At 40.1% G+C, this 19,009-nt stretch overlaps 1 protein-coding gene across 8 annotated transcripts in view; it reads left to right on the top strand.

Annotated features, from left to right (window-relative positions):
- ELAVL4 (ELAV like RNA binding protein 4) overlaps positions 1-19,009 on the top strand; it is an 89,739-nt gene that overhangs the window by 26,246 nt on the left and 44,484 nt on the right. For 5 of the 8 annotated variants that reach the window (XM_005204584.5, NM_001081606.1, XM_005204583.5 and 2 more), the window contains 1 exon segment: positions 11,671-11,911. The exons of the other annotated variants lie outside the window; for them this stretch is intronic. In XM_005204584.5, coding sequence (XP_005204641.1) covers positions 11,671-11,911 — 241 coding nt within the window. 8 annotated transcript variants of the gene reach the window in all.

Below are 19,009 nucleotides of genomic sequence, written 5' to 3'. Positions count from 1 at the left end.
ATGATTGGGCAGATCCTGAAAGCAGGCTCCTGCTCAAACCATGTAATTAAGAAAAGTGGGAGCTTTTGTCCAAGTGCAGAATGTTCATAATATCAGAGTTTGTCAGCAGGAGCTTTTAGAATGGATCAGTACTTTTCACTCCCTGATCCAAGAAATGGTTTTCTTATAAATCATCCACTCTCCTTGCTGTCCTCATGAAGGTTGCCACCAGGCGATAAGGCAGACTTCAGAGTGTAACCTTGCTAATACGCAATGATTTAGGTGAAGGGGAAACCAAATCAGACTGTCTCAAAAAATGCGATTTTTATTCATTTGGGCTCCTATGTAGAAACAAGCAGAGCGTGGCCAAGGAGAAATCCTGCAGGACGGCTCTGGGAAGGAGATGGCATCCTTGTTAATACTGGGTCTGAACTGGGTTGAAGTATTTGATACTTCTTTTCTTTTTAAAATATAACTTTTATAAAGGTGCTATTGTAAAACAAACAGAAAACTTGAAGAATAGAAATGGTGAAGTATTTGATACTTCTTTTCTTTTTAAAATATAACTTTTATAAAGGTGCTATTGTAAAACAAACAAAAAACTTGAAGAATAGAAATGGTGACAAATATAACAATCACCTATAATCCTACTATTTATTATTAGCATTTTCATTTTTTCCCTCCTACTCTGTGCATGTTTATGTGATTGACATAATCCATTTTTAATTCTACCTTTTCTCTACATTGATTACAAACATTTTCTCATGTTATAAAAATGCATTATAAACATAATTTTAACATTTGTAGAATACTGTATCACAAAATCATACGATAGCTTAGTCACCCCTCTGTTGGGCCCTCAGCTTGTTTCTATTTTTCACTCTTCTAGGCACACTGTTCTTAAGATATTTTACTGTGCATACTTTTGGTCTACAGAATTTTGGATTCTCTTCTGAGCTTCAGAATGGATCAACAGGTCTAAGAATATGAACATAAGGTTCAGAAAGGTTGTGCCAATTTATATTTCCACCTATAAAGATAAGAGAGACTATTTCATGACACTTTAAAGCAACACTTGCAAACCTTGAATTTCTGTGTATGTTCTCAGTAAGCATTTTGTCCAGAGATAATTCAGATCCACACTTCTCCCTGCCCAGTTCAGTTCAGTTCAGTTTAGTCGTTCAGTCATGTCCGACTCTTTGTGATCCCATGAATCACAGCACGCCAGGCCTCCCTGTCCATCACCAACTCCCGGAGTTCACTCAGACTCACGTCCATCGAGTCAGTGATGCCATCCAGCCATCTCATCCTCTGTCATCCCCTTCTCCTTCTGCCCCCAATCCCTCCTAGCATCAGAGTCTTTTCCAATGAGTCAACTCTTCTCATGAGGTGGCCAAAGTACTGGAGCTTCAGCTTTAGCATCATTCCTTCCAAAGAAATCCCAGGGCTGATCTCCTTCAGAATGGACTGGTTGGATCTCCTTGCAGTCCAAGGGACTCTCAAGAGTCTTCTCCAACACCACAGGTCAAAAGCATCAATTCTTCGGCGCTCAGCTTTCTTCACAGTCCAACTCTCACATCCATACATGACCACAGGAAAAACCATAGCCTTGACTAGACGGACCTTCCAGGTCTGCATTATCACCAACCATGGTTTTCTAGAGCCTAAGTTTACTTGCTCCCCCTTGCTTTCCAAGAGGGTGTCCCTTTTTTCTAATGTTTCTTTCTTATACAAAAACAAACAAAAACACCTGAAAGGAAGTCAGTGAAGAAGAAAATCAAAAACCAAATTGCAAGTGTGATAAAGGAATTTTTAAAACTACCGTATCAGATTGATGTTCAAAACCTTTTAACTGATGAACAGATAGATGTACTATGGAGCTGTGTGCCTTGTCCCTGGGTCTAATTTATATATTGGTCACTTACATTACATGCACTGAGGTGCTGAGAACTGGTTTGTTTCTCTCAGTGTCTTTGACTTCGTAATGTCCCAAGATAATCACTGTCCTTTGAACTGGAAGAACCGTTGGCATTATACAATTCCTCTCAACAAAGCAAACGTTGCTCTGTGCAGATTTTTCTAGATACTAATTCCCTCCACTTCCCTCTGCTCTCTTCCTCATCTCTACCCCAACTGTGTTAAGAAAACAAGTATCTGTTCTCAAAATAAAAAATATTTTTATGTGGATTTCTGAAAAATTTAATCTGAGTTTGCACAGAACAAATGCAGAGAAGTGACCCTATGCTTTAGGTCATGATATAGATACCAAATAACCCACAACTTTTTACAGCTGAATCTTGGTGAGTTTGCTCACACTCTGAGCCACTAGCCAGGCTTTTTATAAATACACAGTATTTAATATGTTTACATAAATTGTGCCACTGGCTATTCTTTATGCATTTAATCAGAAGTCTGACTTAGTCTGTGGACAGTTTTACAAGTGACTCATTAGTGTTCTTTGTATGGAAGATGAAGATAACATAGATACCATCACAACTGGCTCCCATCCCAACAGGAATCCGTAGCTTATTATTAGGCATTTTGGTTATTTTGTCTACATTAAATATTCAGAGTTTGAGGTCTTAGGGAGTAGAATGGGAAGGAAATTGTTTTCCAATTGATTTTTTTATTAAAGGTGATATTTTTTCAGGAAGCCTGAGAGCTTGCCCATGAAATTACATTTATATTAATATAAAGACATTTCTTTTTCAAATACGTCTTTAACAAAGAGAGCTTATTGAAAGTTTGGGACTGTATTTACAGGCCATTTTGGAAAAGAAGACTGAATGGACGGTGGGGTGGGTGCGGTTTGAGGGTTTCCTTGTCTTTACAGTGAACTAGGTGATTAAGTCATCCCTCTGCTCTGGAGAGTTTTCTGTAAAAGTCTGTTAAAACCAAGTACTCGGGGGTTTTAGCAGCACTTCCCCAGGATGGGCACACTAGGAGATCATTTTAGGCCAAAACTGAAGCCCTAAAGGGACACTGTAAGATATTAAGGAGGCCAGTATTTATTTAGGAGGAAAAATGTATGTGATGTGTCTGGGGAACAAGATTAAAAACTCGGATTTCTGTGATTTTGAGAATAATGCCTAAGAGAAATTAAATTTTGATTATGCTTTTCATTTAAATGCTGGCCCTGCTATTTTAAGTATTAATGCCTCTTATTCTCTCCAGTGGCTGCTGATTTTGAAAAAAAACACAACCCTGACTACCACCACTGAGAATACTTTTGGCATGCCCTGTGCTCATCTCCAGTGAAGAAGATGCTGTTTCAGAGGAGTAATGCCTCAAGCTTACCTCATTGTTCCAAATAGTCATTTGTTCAGGACATAAGCATTCAGACCAGAAACAGGATTGTCAGTTCAGTATCAGAGTGGCATATGACTTGTCTGTGTATAATTTCATTCACGTGCTTTTGGTGAGGGGGTGGGGGTGGGAGTCATCAGAGACAGTCTGGAGGGAATTGCTTAAAGAAAGGGGTGTATACCATTGATTTTAATTATTTGTTTATCTCCCCTCCTTTCTCATTCTCTCAACTTGAACTCTGTAAGAGTAGGGATCAAATTATTTTTGTTTCCCCAATTCCTCCAACGGTGCCTTAGTCTATAAAGCATTCAATAAACTTGTCTTGAATTGAATACACTTGTTTTAAAGATATGCTGAGAATTTATTACCACATAACTTCCTAGAGTAAATAGGTCTTTCAGGTTATTTGTGCATCTGCCCAAAGGTATTATTAAACTGTCAGCATGTTTTCCCCAGTTGGAATTAATTTTTTTTTTCTAGAGTTTTCTAGTTACCTTCTAGTAGAATCTACAAAAACTTGGTACAAATGGTTTGGGGGGACATGCAGGCAGTCTTCAGCCAGATCCTCCTGTCTAGCGGTCTCTGTGAGTCATTACCTCAGTGGTGGGGGTATAGTCCTAAATTCCCTTTTCCTAGAGTGATCAGATCATAGATCTCAGCCCCTCCTCTTGGGCCCCGCTAATAACTTATGGCTCCTTCCCAGTTGAATCATAACCAGGAAAGCATTGCATTTAGAAAAAACTTAATCTGAAGGGACCTGAGCAAATTAAAACCTCTTGAAAAGGAGAAGAGAGTATAGAGTTTATGAGCTGATGGACAAAACTTTAAAAAAATATGAATTTGGAGGGGGGGGGTGTGTTGTAAGGACATTTTTAGTATCTTTCAAGGAGCAAGAAGCAAAGTGAAGAATTATTCCTAAAAATAATATGTCTTCAGGAACACAGAGCCTGCTGTGTAATTTTCTAACTTTGGGGATTTGTTTTTCAGGCTTTTGAAAAGGGGGTGAGAGGCAGTAGTCTGGGCTGCTCCACCAGAGTCTCACATAGTGCATGTCAGAATTTTATAAGGGTTAAGTGGGAAATGCCTACAAAGAGAATTAGGACTTTTATTTTTGTTCTCATGAATAATTTAAATCTATTTCTTTAATGGCTTGATTCAGTGACTGCCCTTGGTAAACATTATTCTTCATGCTCTTGGGAGTGCTTGTTCTATTACATAAGGCTTAGCTTTTATACATAAATTTTCAAAAGTCCTTCCAACATGGTAAAAGAAAACACCTTTAAATACTCATTAAAATATTTAATAAAATGCATATGTGTATTGCAGATGTACACACCTGAGACGTGTTTGCAATCAGCACAGTCCTTTAGTATCTTTCTAGTTTCCGGGAATACTGACATTTTGAGGGCACTGAAAGTAGAAGGAAGAGTATTTGAAAAAGAAACATATACCTGTGACCTTCTTAGGTTCTTTTCTCTTGATCCTTCTGCCTGCTTTTGGAGTATCAAGGCCACCCCTCCCCTAGAAAATCAGAAGTTGAGAATAGCTGAGTGTGGCATGATAGAGTTACAAGGGTCCTGCACTGATGATAAATGTCAGCAGTGAGTTCTACAGGCGCAGGTTCCTGTAATATAAACTCGTAATCTTTTATTTTGCCTCATGACGTAAATACTGACGGTGTAAACTAGGTTAAGATACATAAATGCAAGACCATACAGTTTATTGTCAGACTGCCACTTCTATGGAAAATACTGGAGCAGAGCTATGGCGTGTTGTGGCTGACAGAACTGGTGAGGGGGCTGTGCTGGGACCCCTGATTTGCCTCTCCGGGGCCTAAAATAGTGATGTCCTCAGGTGTAAGGCGAGAGACCAGCCCTATAATTCTAACCTGGCTTCCCCACCCCTGAGCTTGAGTACAGGAAAGCCTTGTGAAGAGTGGGGGATAGAGGGAGCTGCAAGGGATTCATGAGCTGATGGAAGAAACATTAAAGGAGGCTTTAAGTCCTTTTTAGGATTTCAGAATGGCTCTTGCTTAATACACTTAAAGGACTTTCTGGCCATAGGACATGCTTATTCTCTCCTCTGTCATGTGGACCCTTTGGCAATAAATATTTGTTTGAATGAATGAATGAATTCTGAGGGCAAGAAATTCCATGAAAAGAGTGATTTGGGAAAGAAGGGAGGTTTCTGCCCTTTGATTATATTGCTACTCTTAGAGTCGATTGGGAGATTTCAGTCTGAGACCAAGGATTGATTTTAGTGTACCCAAAGTGTTATGTGTATATAGATAGATAGATAGATAGATAGATATTTCCAAGGAGAAAGGGCAGAGGTATTCAGCAAGTTCTCAGCCAAAGCTTTAGCAGTCCTGCTTGAATGAATGCCTCTTAAAATCTGCATTTAAAATAATATCTAAATGTATGTCTGGCATATGATAGGAACTCAATAAGTATTCTATCTTCTTGCTATACAGAAGATGGAGATGACACTACTAAAATTATTGGCTTATACTTCACAGGGTTGTTAGAAGGATTTAGGAACTATTGGACTTGCAAGCACTTTCATTCATTCAGTCGTTCTTAATGCAGAACCTACCCATTCTCAGGCCCTGTCCCACATGCAGGAGGTACTATTATAAATAAAACAGATGTGGTCTCTCTACTGTGGAACTCGGAGTTGAGGTTGCCATTCTTTGTGAACTGCAAAGTACTCTACTCAGAAGAGTAAGGAAATAAACATATCTCCACCTATATTCAGGCACATTTTTGTGATATAACCATCTTCACACTCCCCCCAAAGATAAAATAGAAGTAAGCTCTCATCCAAATGGCCATGTCTGCATTGTCACAAGAATACGCAATGAGATATAGGCCTGGACCTAAGTGCCATTTCTGCCTAACTAGCACTGTGACCTTGTGCAAGTCACTTCCCCTTTCTTGTCCTCAGATTCCTTGTTATGATTACAAGGTTGGACTCAGTGGCCCCTGATGTTCTTTGACATCATGCATCCACCCTGTGAGCTCAGTGAGGGCCAGCTCCCAGTCTTTGTGTATCCCCTGGACCTTGCACAGTACCTGGCACTCCAGAGCTCCATCCCCGTTCATCTAACATTTCCAGATCTAGCTATCATGGAAATAAACCCTTTTTTTAAATGAATATAACCTGGCCTGTCCAGGAAGCAGTATAACATATACTTTAGGTGAACAATAATGAAGGATGTTATTGAATGGTTACCTAGGACAGTTGGGAAGGACCCTGGATTGTGGCAACAGAGAAGCCACAAAGGGCTGAGAGGGTTGGCTTTTTTTTTTCTCAGTATCATCCTGAGAAAGAAAGAAGCCTGGCCCAACCTCTGCTTCTTCTCCCTCCTGCCTCCGCAGAGATAAACGTCCCTGCAGCTGCATGCCTGAGGCCTTCCCTCTTGCTTTTGTTGTATATTTTGCAGGAAAAAAAAAAAAAAGAGGGTGGGAGGGGTGAGGTTAATGTGTTGAGTGTGAGTAATTAGTCATTCAAACCATCGACATTGACAGTGACAAGATTTGAGTGCCTGCGTTATTGTGCACTGCTTTAATAGTTTATCCCTGAAATTTTCTGCCTGTATAATGTTTCTTAAAATACATCATGGGAACATAAAAGATTTAATGCAGTGCTTTGTGTAACCATTAGAGTTTGAAGTCAACTGAACCTCCTCAAGGCTCTCTTCTGGATGCTGACTGTAATTCTGTTCTTAATTGCTGTTCAGAAGAGAGAAGGAAGGCGAGTCAGGGGGTTGGAACCTGGTCAGCTACGAAGTTGGCTGTGAGACCCACACAGAATCCTTCATTAAAGTACATATGCACACTTAAGTAACTGATATATTTACTTGCAGTGAAAATTGTGCTATTAGAATATCAAAGGTGTTACCCTGGGGAAGCAAGCATTCTGATTTCGCCAAGCCAGCTTCTGAATTTATTGGAGGATAGCTTCCCACGAACACACATGTTTACCTCTGGTCTTTTTCCCAAGTTGAGATTGCAGGTGTCCTCTCTGTAAGGTCTAGCATGTGACCTTAAAATGCCGTAGTTTCATACTCCATACATTTACATCCTCGCAGCTTCTCTTATTTTCCAAGTAACGCTCTTGGTTCTCTTGTGTGTCAGTTTTCAGTCTGACATTTTACATTTCTGATTCTTTTTTTAAGCCTGTCTTGCATCCTGGGATGCGTCATTAAGACCAGCAAGGGGTCTTATTACACAATGTATATTAACACATTTGCAAATGTTTCTCAGCTTTAAAACTGTACGCTTTTATTGAGAAAACTCTGTGTGTGTGCATATGTATATTTCCCTCAGTTCCTTCTGAGTCCACAAAAGGATAACTGTGCAGTGTGTGTGCAGAGTAAAGAGAGCTCCATCTCCACGAGACGGGAATGACTTGACCTGATTTATAGGTTTGTTCGATGAAAGGAGCTCAGTACTGAACATTGTATTTCATGGTTCCTTTTCAGAGGTTTGGACCCCAGTTAGGGTAGGATTGTCTGATGCACAGATGGGGCTCAGCTCCAGGAGTCAACATAAATTAGGAAATCCACACAGGATGTAAGGAGATCCAGAAGGCTTACTGGGGAACTGAAATTTCTTTGCTGCAGACCTGATACTTCCTAGGCCTTTCTGGAGCAGGGAGACCTGTGAAATATTCACAGGGACAAGTACTGGCTTTCACGACATGTGTCTGTGAGTCAAGCATCCAGTGAATTAAGAATGAACACAGCTGTCAGATGACCTGTTACAGTCTTGGTCCCACAGCATCTCACCGTGCCTGGGTATGACTTACATTTGTCCTGCTCCATCACTGATACTCTAAATGCTGCCTTACTGCAGGATATTTCTCAGGTGTTTGAGTAGGAACCGTAGTGGTGCAGGGAAGGCGTTCTGTAGATTGTGGGACTGATTTTTTTGCCACTAAATCAAAATGTAGCTGTTGGGCAGCTCTGTGGTTCTGCTGGCCGAGCCTCCTGAACTGGATAAATTCTGTTTTTCATGTTCCTTGGTGAGTTGGTGGTGCTCCTTAGGTTTGTTGCCTGGACACCTGACTCAGTGAAGCAGTGAGACAAGACAGCAAAGGGAGGCACTGCACAGACCCAGGAGGCCGATGGCTTGGCAGAGCAGAAACCTACCTCCCAGCCAGGAGTTGTGATGATGTTCTAAAACATCATCTCCATTAGCATGATCCCTCCCCTGGGCACAACGCCCTGATTCTTTCCTGGACCCTTGCCTCAAGGGCAGAGTATCTGCATAGGAGTTACTGGGTGCATTTTGTTGTTGTTGTTAATCAGTGCTGAGGAGAGCTTGATTTAAGATTCCTCTACAGAGCCCTTTACTTTCTCCTTGCTCTCTGGACCAGCCTAACACAATCCCACAGTTGTCCTGAAAGTTTTGATGTGATAAGTGAAGCCACTTAGTTACCTACGTGATGGCAAAGAATCTTAGACGCTTCCCACCTTCCTCCATCTGCCTTGTTTCCCTGATTCCTCTTGAGACTTATTTTCTTTCTTTTGGTTTCAGTTCCCAGTTGTGATTATCAGAAGAAGAAGCAATTAGAGCAAAGCTTATCCATGTAGGGCATAATGAGGAGTAATAGTTACGATGCTTCTAGCCACTTTATGTTCTAGGCATCTTACATACATAAATAACCCTGCACAGTGGTGTTATTCTGGTTTATAAAGAGAAAACAGGCCCAAGAACCCAAGTGCCTGAGATCACGGAGCTAATAAGTAGTAGAACTAGAGTTTTAAGTCAGCTAAAACTCTAAAACTTATTCCCTTCTTACTATACCACTGTGTTTCAGATGAGCAAATAAGCAAAAAGCAAAACAAAACAAAAACAGCAACAACAAAAAAAACAGCCTCTGGACATTGATGAGGATGAGCAGCAACTAGAACTTTCATATTCTGCTAGTGGGAGAGTCGGTTGGTACATCTATTTAGAAAAACTATAGACAGTACCTACTAAAGCAGAAATACCCCTGAACCCCAAAATAGACTCCAAAGAATATTCCCAACAGAAATGTGTATGTACACCATAGGATGTGTATGTAATGCTCATAGCAGCATTATCTATAATAGTTAAAAAAAAAAAAAAAAAAACTAAAAATAACCCAGTGTTCTTCAAAGTAAAAGAGATACATAAAACATAATATTTTAATACAATGCAATTTTCTCCAGACATGGAGAAGAACAGTCTACCTCTATATTTCAAAACATGAAAGACACTCAGACATAATATGTGAAAAGACATAAAAGGGTACATTTTGTGTGATTCCATGTATATAAAATTCAAAAAAAAAAAATAAGTCTATGAATTAGAAATCAGAGTAGTGGTTACCTTGGTGGGTGGTATGAATGATGAGGATGGGGACACAAGAAAGTCTTCTGGAATGCTGGTCATTTTCTGTATCATGATCTGAAAGGTGGTTACTTGAGTGTGAGTTGTGTTCATTTTGTAAACATTCCTTGAGTTGTACCCTTGAGACTTGTACAGTTTACTACATGTGTATTAGATAAACAGGCTTATCTCCCCAAATTTCTCAGAGCAGCCAAATAATAGTAATAATAATGGAAGCTACTAGTAATCAGATATCTGCTAAGCTTGGGTTTCCTTGTCTATAAAAAAACACAGAGGATGTTAGAATATGCCTCACTCCTTTCTGGTGGGGAGTCAGTGAGAGAAGTCACATCAGGTAACTTGCAGTGCCACCAGGGAAGCCCAAGAATACTGGAATGGGTAGTCTATCCCTTCTCCAGGGCATCTTCCCCACCCAGGAATCAAACCAGGGTCTCCTGCATTGCAGGTGGATTCCTTACCAGCTGAGCTACCAGGGGGGAAGCCCTAGAATGACTTTAATGGATATCAATGATTGTGGTTATGTTCCCACCACTATTCAGGCACTTTACATATATTCTGTCACCAGATCCTTCTTAACACCTTGCAAAGCAGGCAGCATTGTTCTTCTCCTCTTTCAAATGAGGAACACTAAGGTTCTCAGAGTTCAAGTCCCTTACCCAAAGTTGTACAACTAGGGAATGACAGAGCATGATCCCATTTCCAAGGAGCTGATGTTCAATTTCACAGAAGATGGAAATAACACCGTAAAGATGAGGAAGGGATGGAGCTCAGATAGAATGGAAAAGTGGGACTGATGGACTGCATTCGGGCCAGGAAAACTGGGTACAGGCCTAGACTCTGCCCCACTTTCCTGTGATGACAAAGAAATCTCTGGATGTCTCTGGAATTCATCTCCAACAGGAGAGTTTTGAACTGAATTGTATTGCCTGAAGTGCCTTCTTTCTGGCTCTGCAGTTTTCTGATTCTCAGTGCTTGTCATACCATACAAGGCATCTTCCTGAACCAGCTCCATGAGCTTAAACCCACTTTTCATGTAAAACCTAATTCTAACAACATCTTCTTGGGACTTTCCCTGAGTACCCCTGTCCTTTAAGCAGGTTTGATTGCTCCTCCATTACATGGCCACTGTCCAATTGCAGCCCTTTGCCTTCTATGTCCTCTGTGGACTGTAAGCTCCTTGTGGATAGAGACTGAGGCTTGTCTCTTTATTCCACGCATGCTGCCTCAAACAGTTAACACATTCGTGGAAATATTTCTTTAAGTAACTATTTAAATACATAGAAGTCTTTTTTTGAGTAATGTGTGAAAGGACCATCTGGGGCTGGACTAGACTTGAAGTAGAGACCTAGAGAGAACTTTCCTTCATGTTTTTTTATTTTATTTGAGGTCCAGGAGAAACAATAACAGAGTAGCTGGGGAGAAACATCATTAGATAACTTTGTAGCTCCCCAGCGTGCTTTTATGAAATCTAAAGTTTGATCATTATTAAGCATCAGTGAAAATCTAAACCCTTCCCATATGAAACAGCCCCACTTAATTTAATGTCATTTTACTTTATGAGATAGTTAATAAACAGGTACTGTATTTGATCTTGTGAGCGTAGCCCTCTATGTTTAGCTTTTTCAGCTTTAATGGAACTATAATTTTAATCATGATTATTACTTTACATTTTAATTATAATTTGGTGTGGCTTAAGTATACATTTCTGAGAGTGATTGTGTAATGAAAACAGGAATTAGCTTTTCATTAACAAAATAATGGGAGAGTTCCCACTGCATTCTAGTCTGTGTTCAAAATCTATGGGCTGGCCTAAAAATAGCAAGGGGAGTTTAACATTTTGGTTAAAAACATGTTTCTAAATTGGCTGTGTTCACAACCTCATCTCTTTTGCTCCATCCTGCTTTATCTTGTTCCCTTTCTTTACAAAAAATAAAATCAAATCTTGAAAGAGACTTTGTGTCTTTGAGATATCAAAAGGCTTAATATTTTTATTTTTATTTAGATAATTAGCACCATGGAGCCTCAGGTGTCAAATGGCCCGACATCCAATACAAGCAATGGACCCTCCAGCAACAATAGAAACTGTCCTTCTCCCATGCAGACAGGGGCAGCCACAGATGACAGCAAAACCAACCTCATAGTCAACTATTTACCCCAGAATATGACCCAGGAGGAATTCAGGAGTCTCTTTGGGAGCATTGGTGAAATAGAATCCTGCAAACTCGTGAGAGACAAAATTACAGGTACGCTCTTCTTCACTATTCTAGGCTTGGGATTCACAGCCACCTTGTTCCATTAGAAATGCAGACTTTGGCAGGAGTGCGTGTGTGTGGTGGTGGCTTTGAGTGTTTGTAGCTTGTGTCCTGCATTCAAGGATAGCATGGTTACAGTCACAAATGCATATGTGTGTGAATACTACATGCAACCGCTTTGCAGACTGGTAGGACCAGGAAGCAGATAAAGATTTTGGAGCTTCCTCAGCTTTGCTTTATGTGAAATAATCCTTTGGTTGTATCCTCTTTTATTCTTAATCAGCCACCCCTACACTCTGTTCTTTAGTTCTCAGTTCTGCCCTCTGACCCCAACCCCGTACTCGTCTTTGTCTGTTTATCCCTTTCCTCTTAAACGTTTGGTTCGTGTGTGTCCAGTGTTCTTCCATGTGTCCGAGACAGTGTTTTAGAGGCGGCTATTGTCGTCACAACTGCCCATTGTCCCTGGGAATAATAGGCCTTAAGAGGAGCAGATTATTCTGGAATAAATCTACTCTGTCATGGGAGGGAGATGCTACATGAAGGAATTTTATGTTATGTGTTTGTTGTGAAGATACTCTTTGAGAATTCAGAGACTTTTTACTGGAAAGTAAAACAATACCCTACCCTTCAATACTTGAAAGCTTTAGGTTGTGATTTTTTTCTAATTGACAGTCATTCATTGAGGACCTCGCGTCTGCCAGATACTGACGCTATAATCCTTTGGGGCTGGGGCTGGGGGTCGTTTCCCTGTAATCTTTCTGGAAGTGAGAATGTTTTCTTAGAAAAATATTGGACTACATCGTGATGGCAGTGAAGCTGCTATGCTTTGATGCTCCCCTCCTAAAATCATTCACACTCAGCTTTGAGTATTTATCATTTTTGAATGTTGACTTTTATTTCCCTCTCTCTGGACAGTTTAACTGAAGAGCAGCTGGCCTATATAGGAAAAAGGAAACTTTAAAATATTGAAATACGTTATCTTGATTTTTAAATCAGAGAATACAGTGTATTTGTGTGCATGTAGCCATATTCTCCAATTCTTCTGATTCCCTTGTCAATTTGTCCCCTATATATATTATTTTGAAAAATCATAAAACTCAAATAATTGTCAACATATAAAAATCACATAACTCACCAAACTTAATTTCCTCTTCTGTAAAGTTGGAAAATAATACTTATCTTAAAGGATTTTTTGTGAGGACTAAATGGAAGATTGGATATATACTGCCTAGCACAATGCATCTTGCATAGTAGTCTCTCAGTAACGGGGAGGGTATTATTATTATAAGTACAGTTAGTATGTTTCAAGAAGAGTGACTAGAACAGAGAAATTTTATCAAGGTCTCCAAATAGGGCCACGGCTTTGGTGTTCTTATCCCAGAGCCCTGGATCATCCATCCTTTGACAGAACTGCCTATGCTGTCAGAAAGCCAATGTTTAGATTCCTGAATAATCTTTATATAATAGGATGATAATTCAAACCAAATTAAAACCAGTTAACCATATGATTCTTCCTCCTACTCCTGTATGGAAAATGTATTTTTGGTATAGCCTTACCTTCTAAATAGGGACTCTGCCAGCTATCTTAGAGAATATTATTAAGCACCTTTTCAAAAGAGTTCCTTTAGAAGTGTAGTGAGATTTTTCAGAAGTACTGATTCATGGTGTTGTTCTTTGTTTTCTAAAGACACATGTTTAAACAAGCAGATTCCTTTACTGAAAGAATGCTAATTTGGTAGTTCACTGAGTGGATTTGAATAGGAGTGACAGCTTCGAAGACAGCCTTTAATTTGGTATACAAAACCGAAATTGTCAACTTGGGTTTGTTTAGCACCCTCTCCAGCACAAGCAGAGACATACAGTGGCATCTGAGCTTAAAGAAGAAGCTTATGGGTTGAAGGCAGAAATACAATTCAGGCATAAATTTATAATTATGCATTTTTTAATTCAGGGGGAAAAAGAATTTTATTTGCAGAGAACTTATGGGAATGAGGCAGGGAAATATAGAAAGACCAGAGATATTTGCCCTCATTTGGTAGCAGTGTTTAATAAAAGTAGAACTTGTGGCTGTAAAGAGTGCTTATTAAATTCTTCATTTACACTACCTAATTAATTCTAGCATTTTAAATTAACAGTGAAACTGGTCCCTGCTGTACCATTCCATAGATGCAGCATATTTCCTCCATCCACCCGTTGTTCAGGTTTAATTGGCTACGCTAAAAGTCAGAGAAGGAGAGAGAGAGAGAGACTGTGGGGAGGTAGGGACGGAGTGGGGATCTCTCTAATGGAAGACCCTCTGAGGCCTGCATTTGGGGTTAAGTGATAACACAGGCTGGGAGGCTGAGGTTTCACACCTGCCAAGTTAAAAGGCTGCTGGTGGTGGTTCAGAAGTCAGGGTAAATGACATCATAGGTATTTTTGTTGCCCTGATTCTTAACATCCCAGTCCCCCCTTTTCCTCCAACACCTCCTACAGATCTCAATGCATCTCGATCCTGTGAAGTTTACAGGGAGTTCTAAATACCCAGTGGGAGGATTAGGGGGTGGGAAGTGGCAAAAAGATAAGAATTCAAGATTAAGATTTTCCAGCCTAACCACTCCCTAAGAGAATGTAATCGATCTCCTTAGAAAGTTCTGGCTTCTGAAAGTACAGGAGGGTGGGGAGGGAGGTAAGGAAAGAAGGAGGGAAGGAGGGAAACAGAAACTGTTAATGGTGTTGCCAGTAGGCTGGCTTCACTCCTTGCTGTGGGCTGTCAATGAATTCTCCATTTGAATTTGGGCATGGACTTAAGTGTCATGCGGCCGAGAACATACTTGCTATTATTTATCAAGCACTTACTCTAGGCCAGGTACTTACTGGACACTGAACATACCTTATTTTATTGAACATTGAAAACAACCTCCATTTCCTTAGATGAAGACGCAGAAGCTTAGTGAGGTTTAGTACCTTACCGTGGCAGCACGGTTTATTAGCAGGTGATGGAGCTGGGATTTGCTCCCCGTTTCCAAAAGCGTGATCTTACATGGAAGCATGTGACGACGCCCCTGCCTGTGTTACCTGAAGATAGCCGCTAAGCCTCCCCCATAACCCAGTGAAACATCGCATTCCTCTGAGCAGCAGTTGCTCCACTCTGCCAAGTCTACGTAATGCACCATGGCTTAAAACAAGACCCCTGTGTATAACCAGAGGCAAAGATAACAATATTTATCATCCTCTGGGGATATAACTCAGCCTTCAGTGGAGACTCAAATTTACTGAAAATGCCAGGTTTAAGATTCCCTTACAGTGGTTTTGGACATCTCTGTTACTTATCTTCTCAGAGATATTAGATTTTCTTTTTTCCAATTGGGAAAGGACACTTATCAGGATAATCTAGGTACCGGGGAGAGAAAATATATGTTGCAAGTTGCTTTTGTGTGCATCTGTGAACACAAGGAGGCTCTGGAAGCTATGTTCTTTATTTTTCTCCATCCACCTGCACCTCTGCTCCTGGAGAGAAAGGAAGATGGCATGTGTCCTGCAAGGATTCGTGCCACCGAGGAACTCAGGCAAAGAACACCAAACCCCTGGTAGAAATTCTGTTATTCCTGTGGACTGTGGATAATTGAATTAAGTTCTTTTTTGTTGTTGTTGCCTTTTTGTTTTTCAGGCTTTGAGATTGCATTTCTGAATCCAGGTTCCTAGATGGTTAGTATTTTAGGGGAGGAAACATATGGCTGAACCAGGATAGTTAGGTGGCTCATGGTATATCTTAAAGCCAGCACAGCTGGAATGCTAAATTGCATCTTTATAATTGTCTCTCTTGTTATCACCCCTCTCGAAAAGGAACAGAAAAAGGAGGGAGGAAAGTAACAAAGAAAATTCCCCAGAAATAAATCAGTGTACGATAGCAAGGAGTTTTGATCTGCCTATCTAGACTGATTATTTGCATCATGGTGATAAAAAAAGAGTTATATTTTTACTTGGTATCACTCTTCATGTACCCATGCAGTATGGTTTTTAAGAGTAGTTTTCTATCCATTTCAGGCAAATGAGAACTCTGAAGTGGGGGTTTAAGGATGGGGTGGTCCAAAATGAACATTATGCATTATAAAACTGAATATATGGAGTGACCAGTATATGAAATAGACTATATGGACTGTGGGTGGTTGAGGAAAGGTGAAGTCTCCATTAGCTAGAGCTATTGAGGTGGCATTTGAAGAATGGGGTTAGGATTTAGGTAGACAGAAGAAAAGCAAAAGGAATGGAGCAAAAATTCCAGTCTAAGAACAAAAGTCTTTTTTTATTCTTCTGTGCTTTGGACAAAGGAAGTAAAGCCGGGTCATGCCTCTCAGACGCAGTCCTCTCATACTGAAGTGCTGCCAAGTGAAGTTAAGCATATGAAAACATTAAGTCAGGGACTTCCCTCACAGTCCAGTGGTTAAGATTCAGAGCTTCCAATGCAAGGGGTGTCCATTCAATTCCTGGCCAGGAAACTAAGATCCCACATGCTGTGCCCTGGGGCCAAAACACAGAACATTATCAGTTAGAGTTGCACCTGATGGACAAAGACAACATTTCCTAAACCCCACCTCTAATCCATCTTTTCATTCTTCCTTTATAATATATGACTTTGGCGTAATTAATATTATCATTTAGTGGAAAGAGCAGAATAAGGCAAAAAAGATGCTTCACTACTGGAGGCATGAGGGTGAATGCTTTGCCACAGCCTTTGTGTGTAGAATCACAGCTCTAATTAAAGGAACCAACTCAGTGTTGATTCAGTGACACTGGGTAACTTCTGTTCTTTCTTAGATTTGTGAAAGTGCTAATAATTCCCTCTCAGGAGGTAGGACTGGACTACAGCAGTGGGTGGTTGGGGGTTAGGGGTTGGGAGGAAGCTGTGTCTGTTAGAGCATCAAGGCCAAGAGGTATTACATAGGATACAGTCTCTTGGGTTCAAGAGGGAGAGGTGAGTGAGGGTTGTGGGTTACCTTATGTTACCTCATATATTTACAAGGAACTGGACTAATAGGGACATTGTGGGAATTTAATTGTTTTGCTTCTAAGATAACATTATTAACAATTAAAAGGCTCTAAAAAAAAATCCTAAAGTACAAAAATGCTTTGAATTTACTTCTGAAATGTCAGTTCAGCCCTGGGGTAAGTTTATTGATGTAATTTCTGACAGCATCCAGCAAAGACAAATAAAAATAATAGCAGCAGCTTTTGTATGTTTTTGTGTGCTTTCTGTGTATTCTGGATACTATATTACAAGCTTTAAATATAGTCGCTCATTTAAATAGTAAATTGGGACTTCTTGGAGATTCATAATCATAGCCAGTGTTTATTGAGTGCTTACTATGTGCTGATCATTGGGCTGAGATCAATAAATGAAGTTTCATGTAATCCCCAAGACAGTCATTTTACAGTCCAAGAAACTTGAGCTCAGGAGCAGTTGAGTCATTTACCCAAGATGACTTAGCTTCCAAGTATGGGAGCTGGGACTTGAACTCTTGGCTCTCTGACTAATTGTGAGTTGTCCCATTATAGTTTATCTCTGCCAGTTTCCCTAAAAATACTAAACTGACATCTCCCCCTTGCAAACCAACACAATTTATATTACCTAGGGAATGAAAACTTTTAGTACAGGGAAAATATAATTAGAGTTTAAAATCTTTTGTCTCGGAAGATAGCATGATATGCATTAAAAAAAAATACCAGTGACCAGTAAGGTCACTGCTTACCTGAACAGAAAGAATAGACTTCGAGTGGTTCTTATCTTCAAATTCTCTCTTCACAAGATACCCCTCACTGTGTTCTCCTTTTCTTTATCTTCCAAGCACTGTGTTGAAATGGATGCCGCCTTAAGTTTAAGCATACTTAAAACCCAGCCTCAATTATGCAGATCCAAGAAAATCCCAAGATATTGATTAGCTAAATGAACTTTTCTACATGCACATCAGAGGGATATGCGTTAGCAATGGGAAGGGTAGAGGAAATAGTAGCATTTATCAGCATATTTTGCTGCTGATTTTGCAAATGTACTTGATACAGTGCAATGTGCCTCCTGAATTCAGAGGAAAATCAGGCAGATTTGCATCTATTATTTTATTTATCACCTCCCTGCAGTCATTTTATACACATTCCACAAAGAAGAGTAAAAGAAATTTGAGTTGTTGACTTGGGGAGAGGATTGATTATTGTTGGGGGTTGAATGGAAAATTTTTAGTTAAGGAGAAGATTTGACAGACTAATGGGGTTACAAAACAGGAGAATAGGGGTCTGCTTTATTAAGGGGAACTTAAAGAACTCCAAAACGTTAAGTGCAAACCGTGAACCATATAATCATTGTGCCTCTTACACACCCATCAAGGGCAATCAGGGACCTCCCATCCTTTCTAATTAGGACAGGTTGGCAATTGAGTGGAGCTGTGAGGCTTAGAGCTTGTGCAGGTACATTCTGTTTCTTTCAACATATTTTTTTCCCAGGACGGCAATAGGCAGGATTATAGACCAGGTATGGTTTCCTTTTGCCCCCTGGCTATCTTTCCCTTCATCTTCCCTTCCAAATCAGATGGTTCTGTCCTGCTTCTGAACTCAGATAACCGTAGGAAAATATTCTCACATCCCAAGAGAGGTGTCTCAAGGGATTTTTACCTGGGATGTGAATCAGGACTGAGTATTTTAAGGATTTTCTATTTCTGTACTTTAACTGGCTGTTTGGTTCCTAAGACCAATTCCCTGTTCACTCAGCCACCCCTCCTCCCCCCAACACACACACACACACACACACACACACACACACTCTCTCTCTCTCTCTCTCCACTTCTCTTCCCCCCTTCTCTATAGAATGACCTGGTTGATTGAGACTAGGAACTGAGTAGGAAGGTAATGTCTAACTGAAATTTCCATACATTATCTAAAAATGTAATTCATCAGCTTCAGGGTAGGAGGAAAGTGCTTTCTGAAATGTGTTAATGGGAAAATCATTTTTTCTTGTCTTCTGTGAGCTGTGATAGTGGTGATTTTTTTCATTCTCCCCCACCCCACCCCGTACTGCTCTTAACTGATGAACTTTGTTACCTTTTATTCCTTGTCAGAACTAAA

Source organism: Bos taurus, chromosome 3 (genome assembly GCF_002263795.3).
Source record: "Bos taurus isolate L1 Dominette 01449 registration number 42190680 breed Hereford chromosome 3, ARS-UCD2.0, whole genome shotgun sequence".
NCBI classification, from domain to species: domain Eukaryota; kingdom Metazoa; phylum Chordata; class Mammalia; order Artiodactyla; family Bovidae; genus Bos; species Bos taurus.
This window is presented reverse-complemented; position numbering and strand designations above follow the sequence as displayed.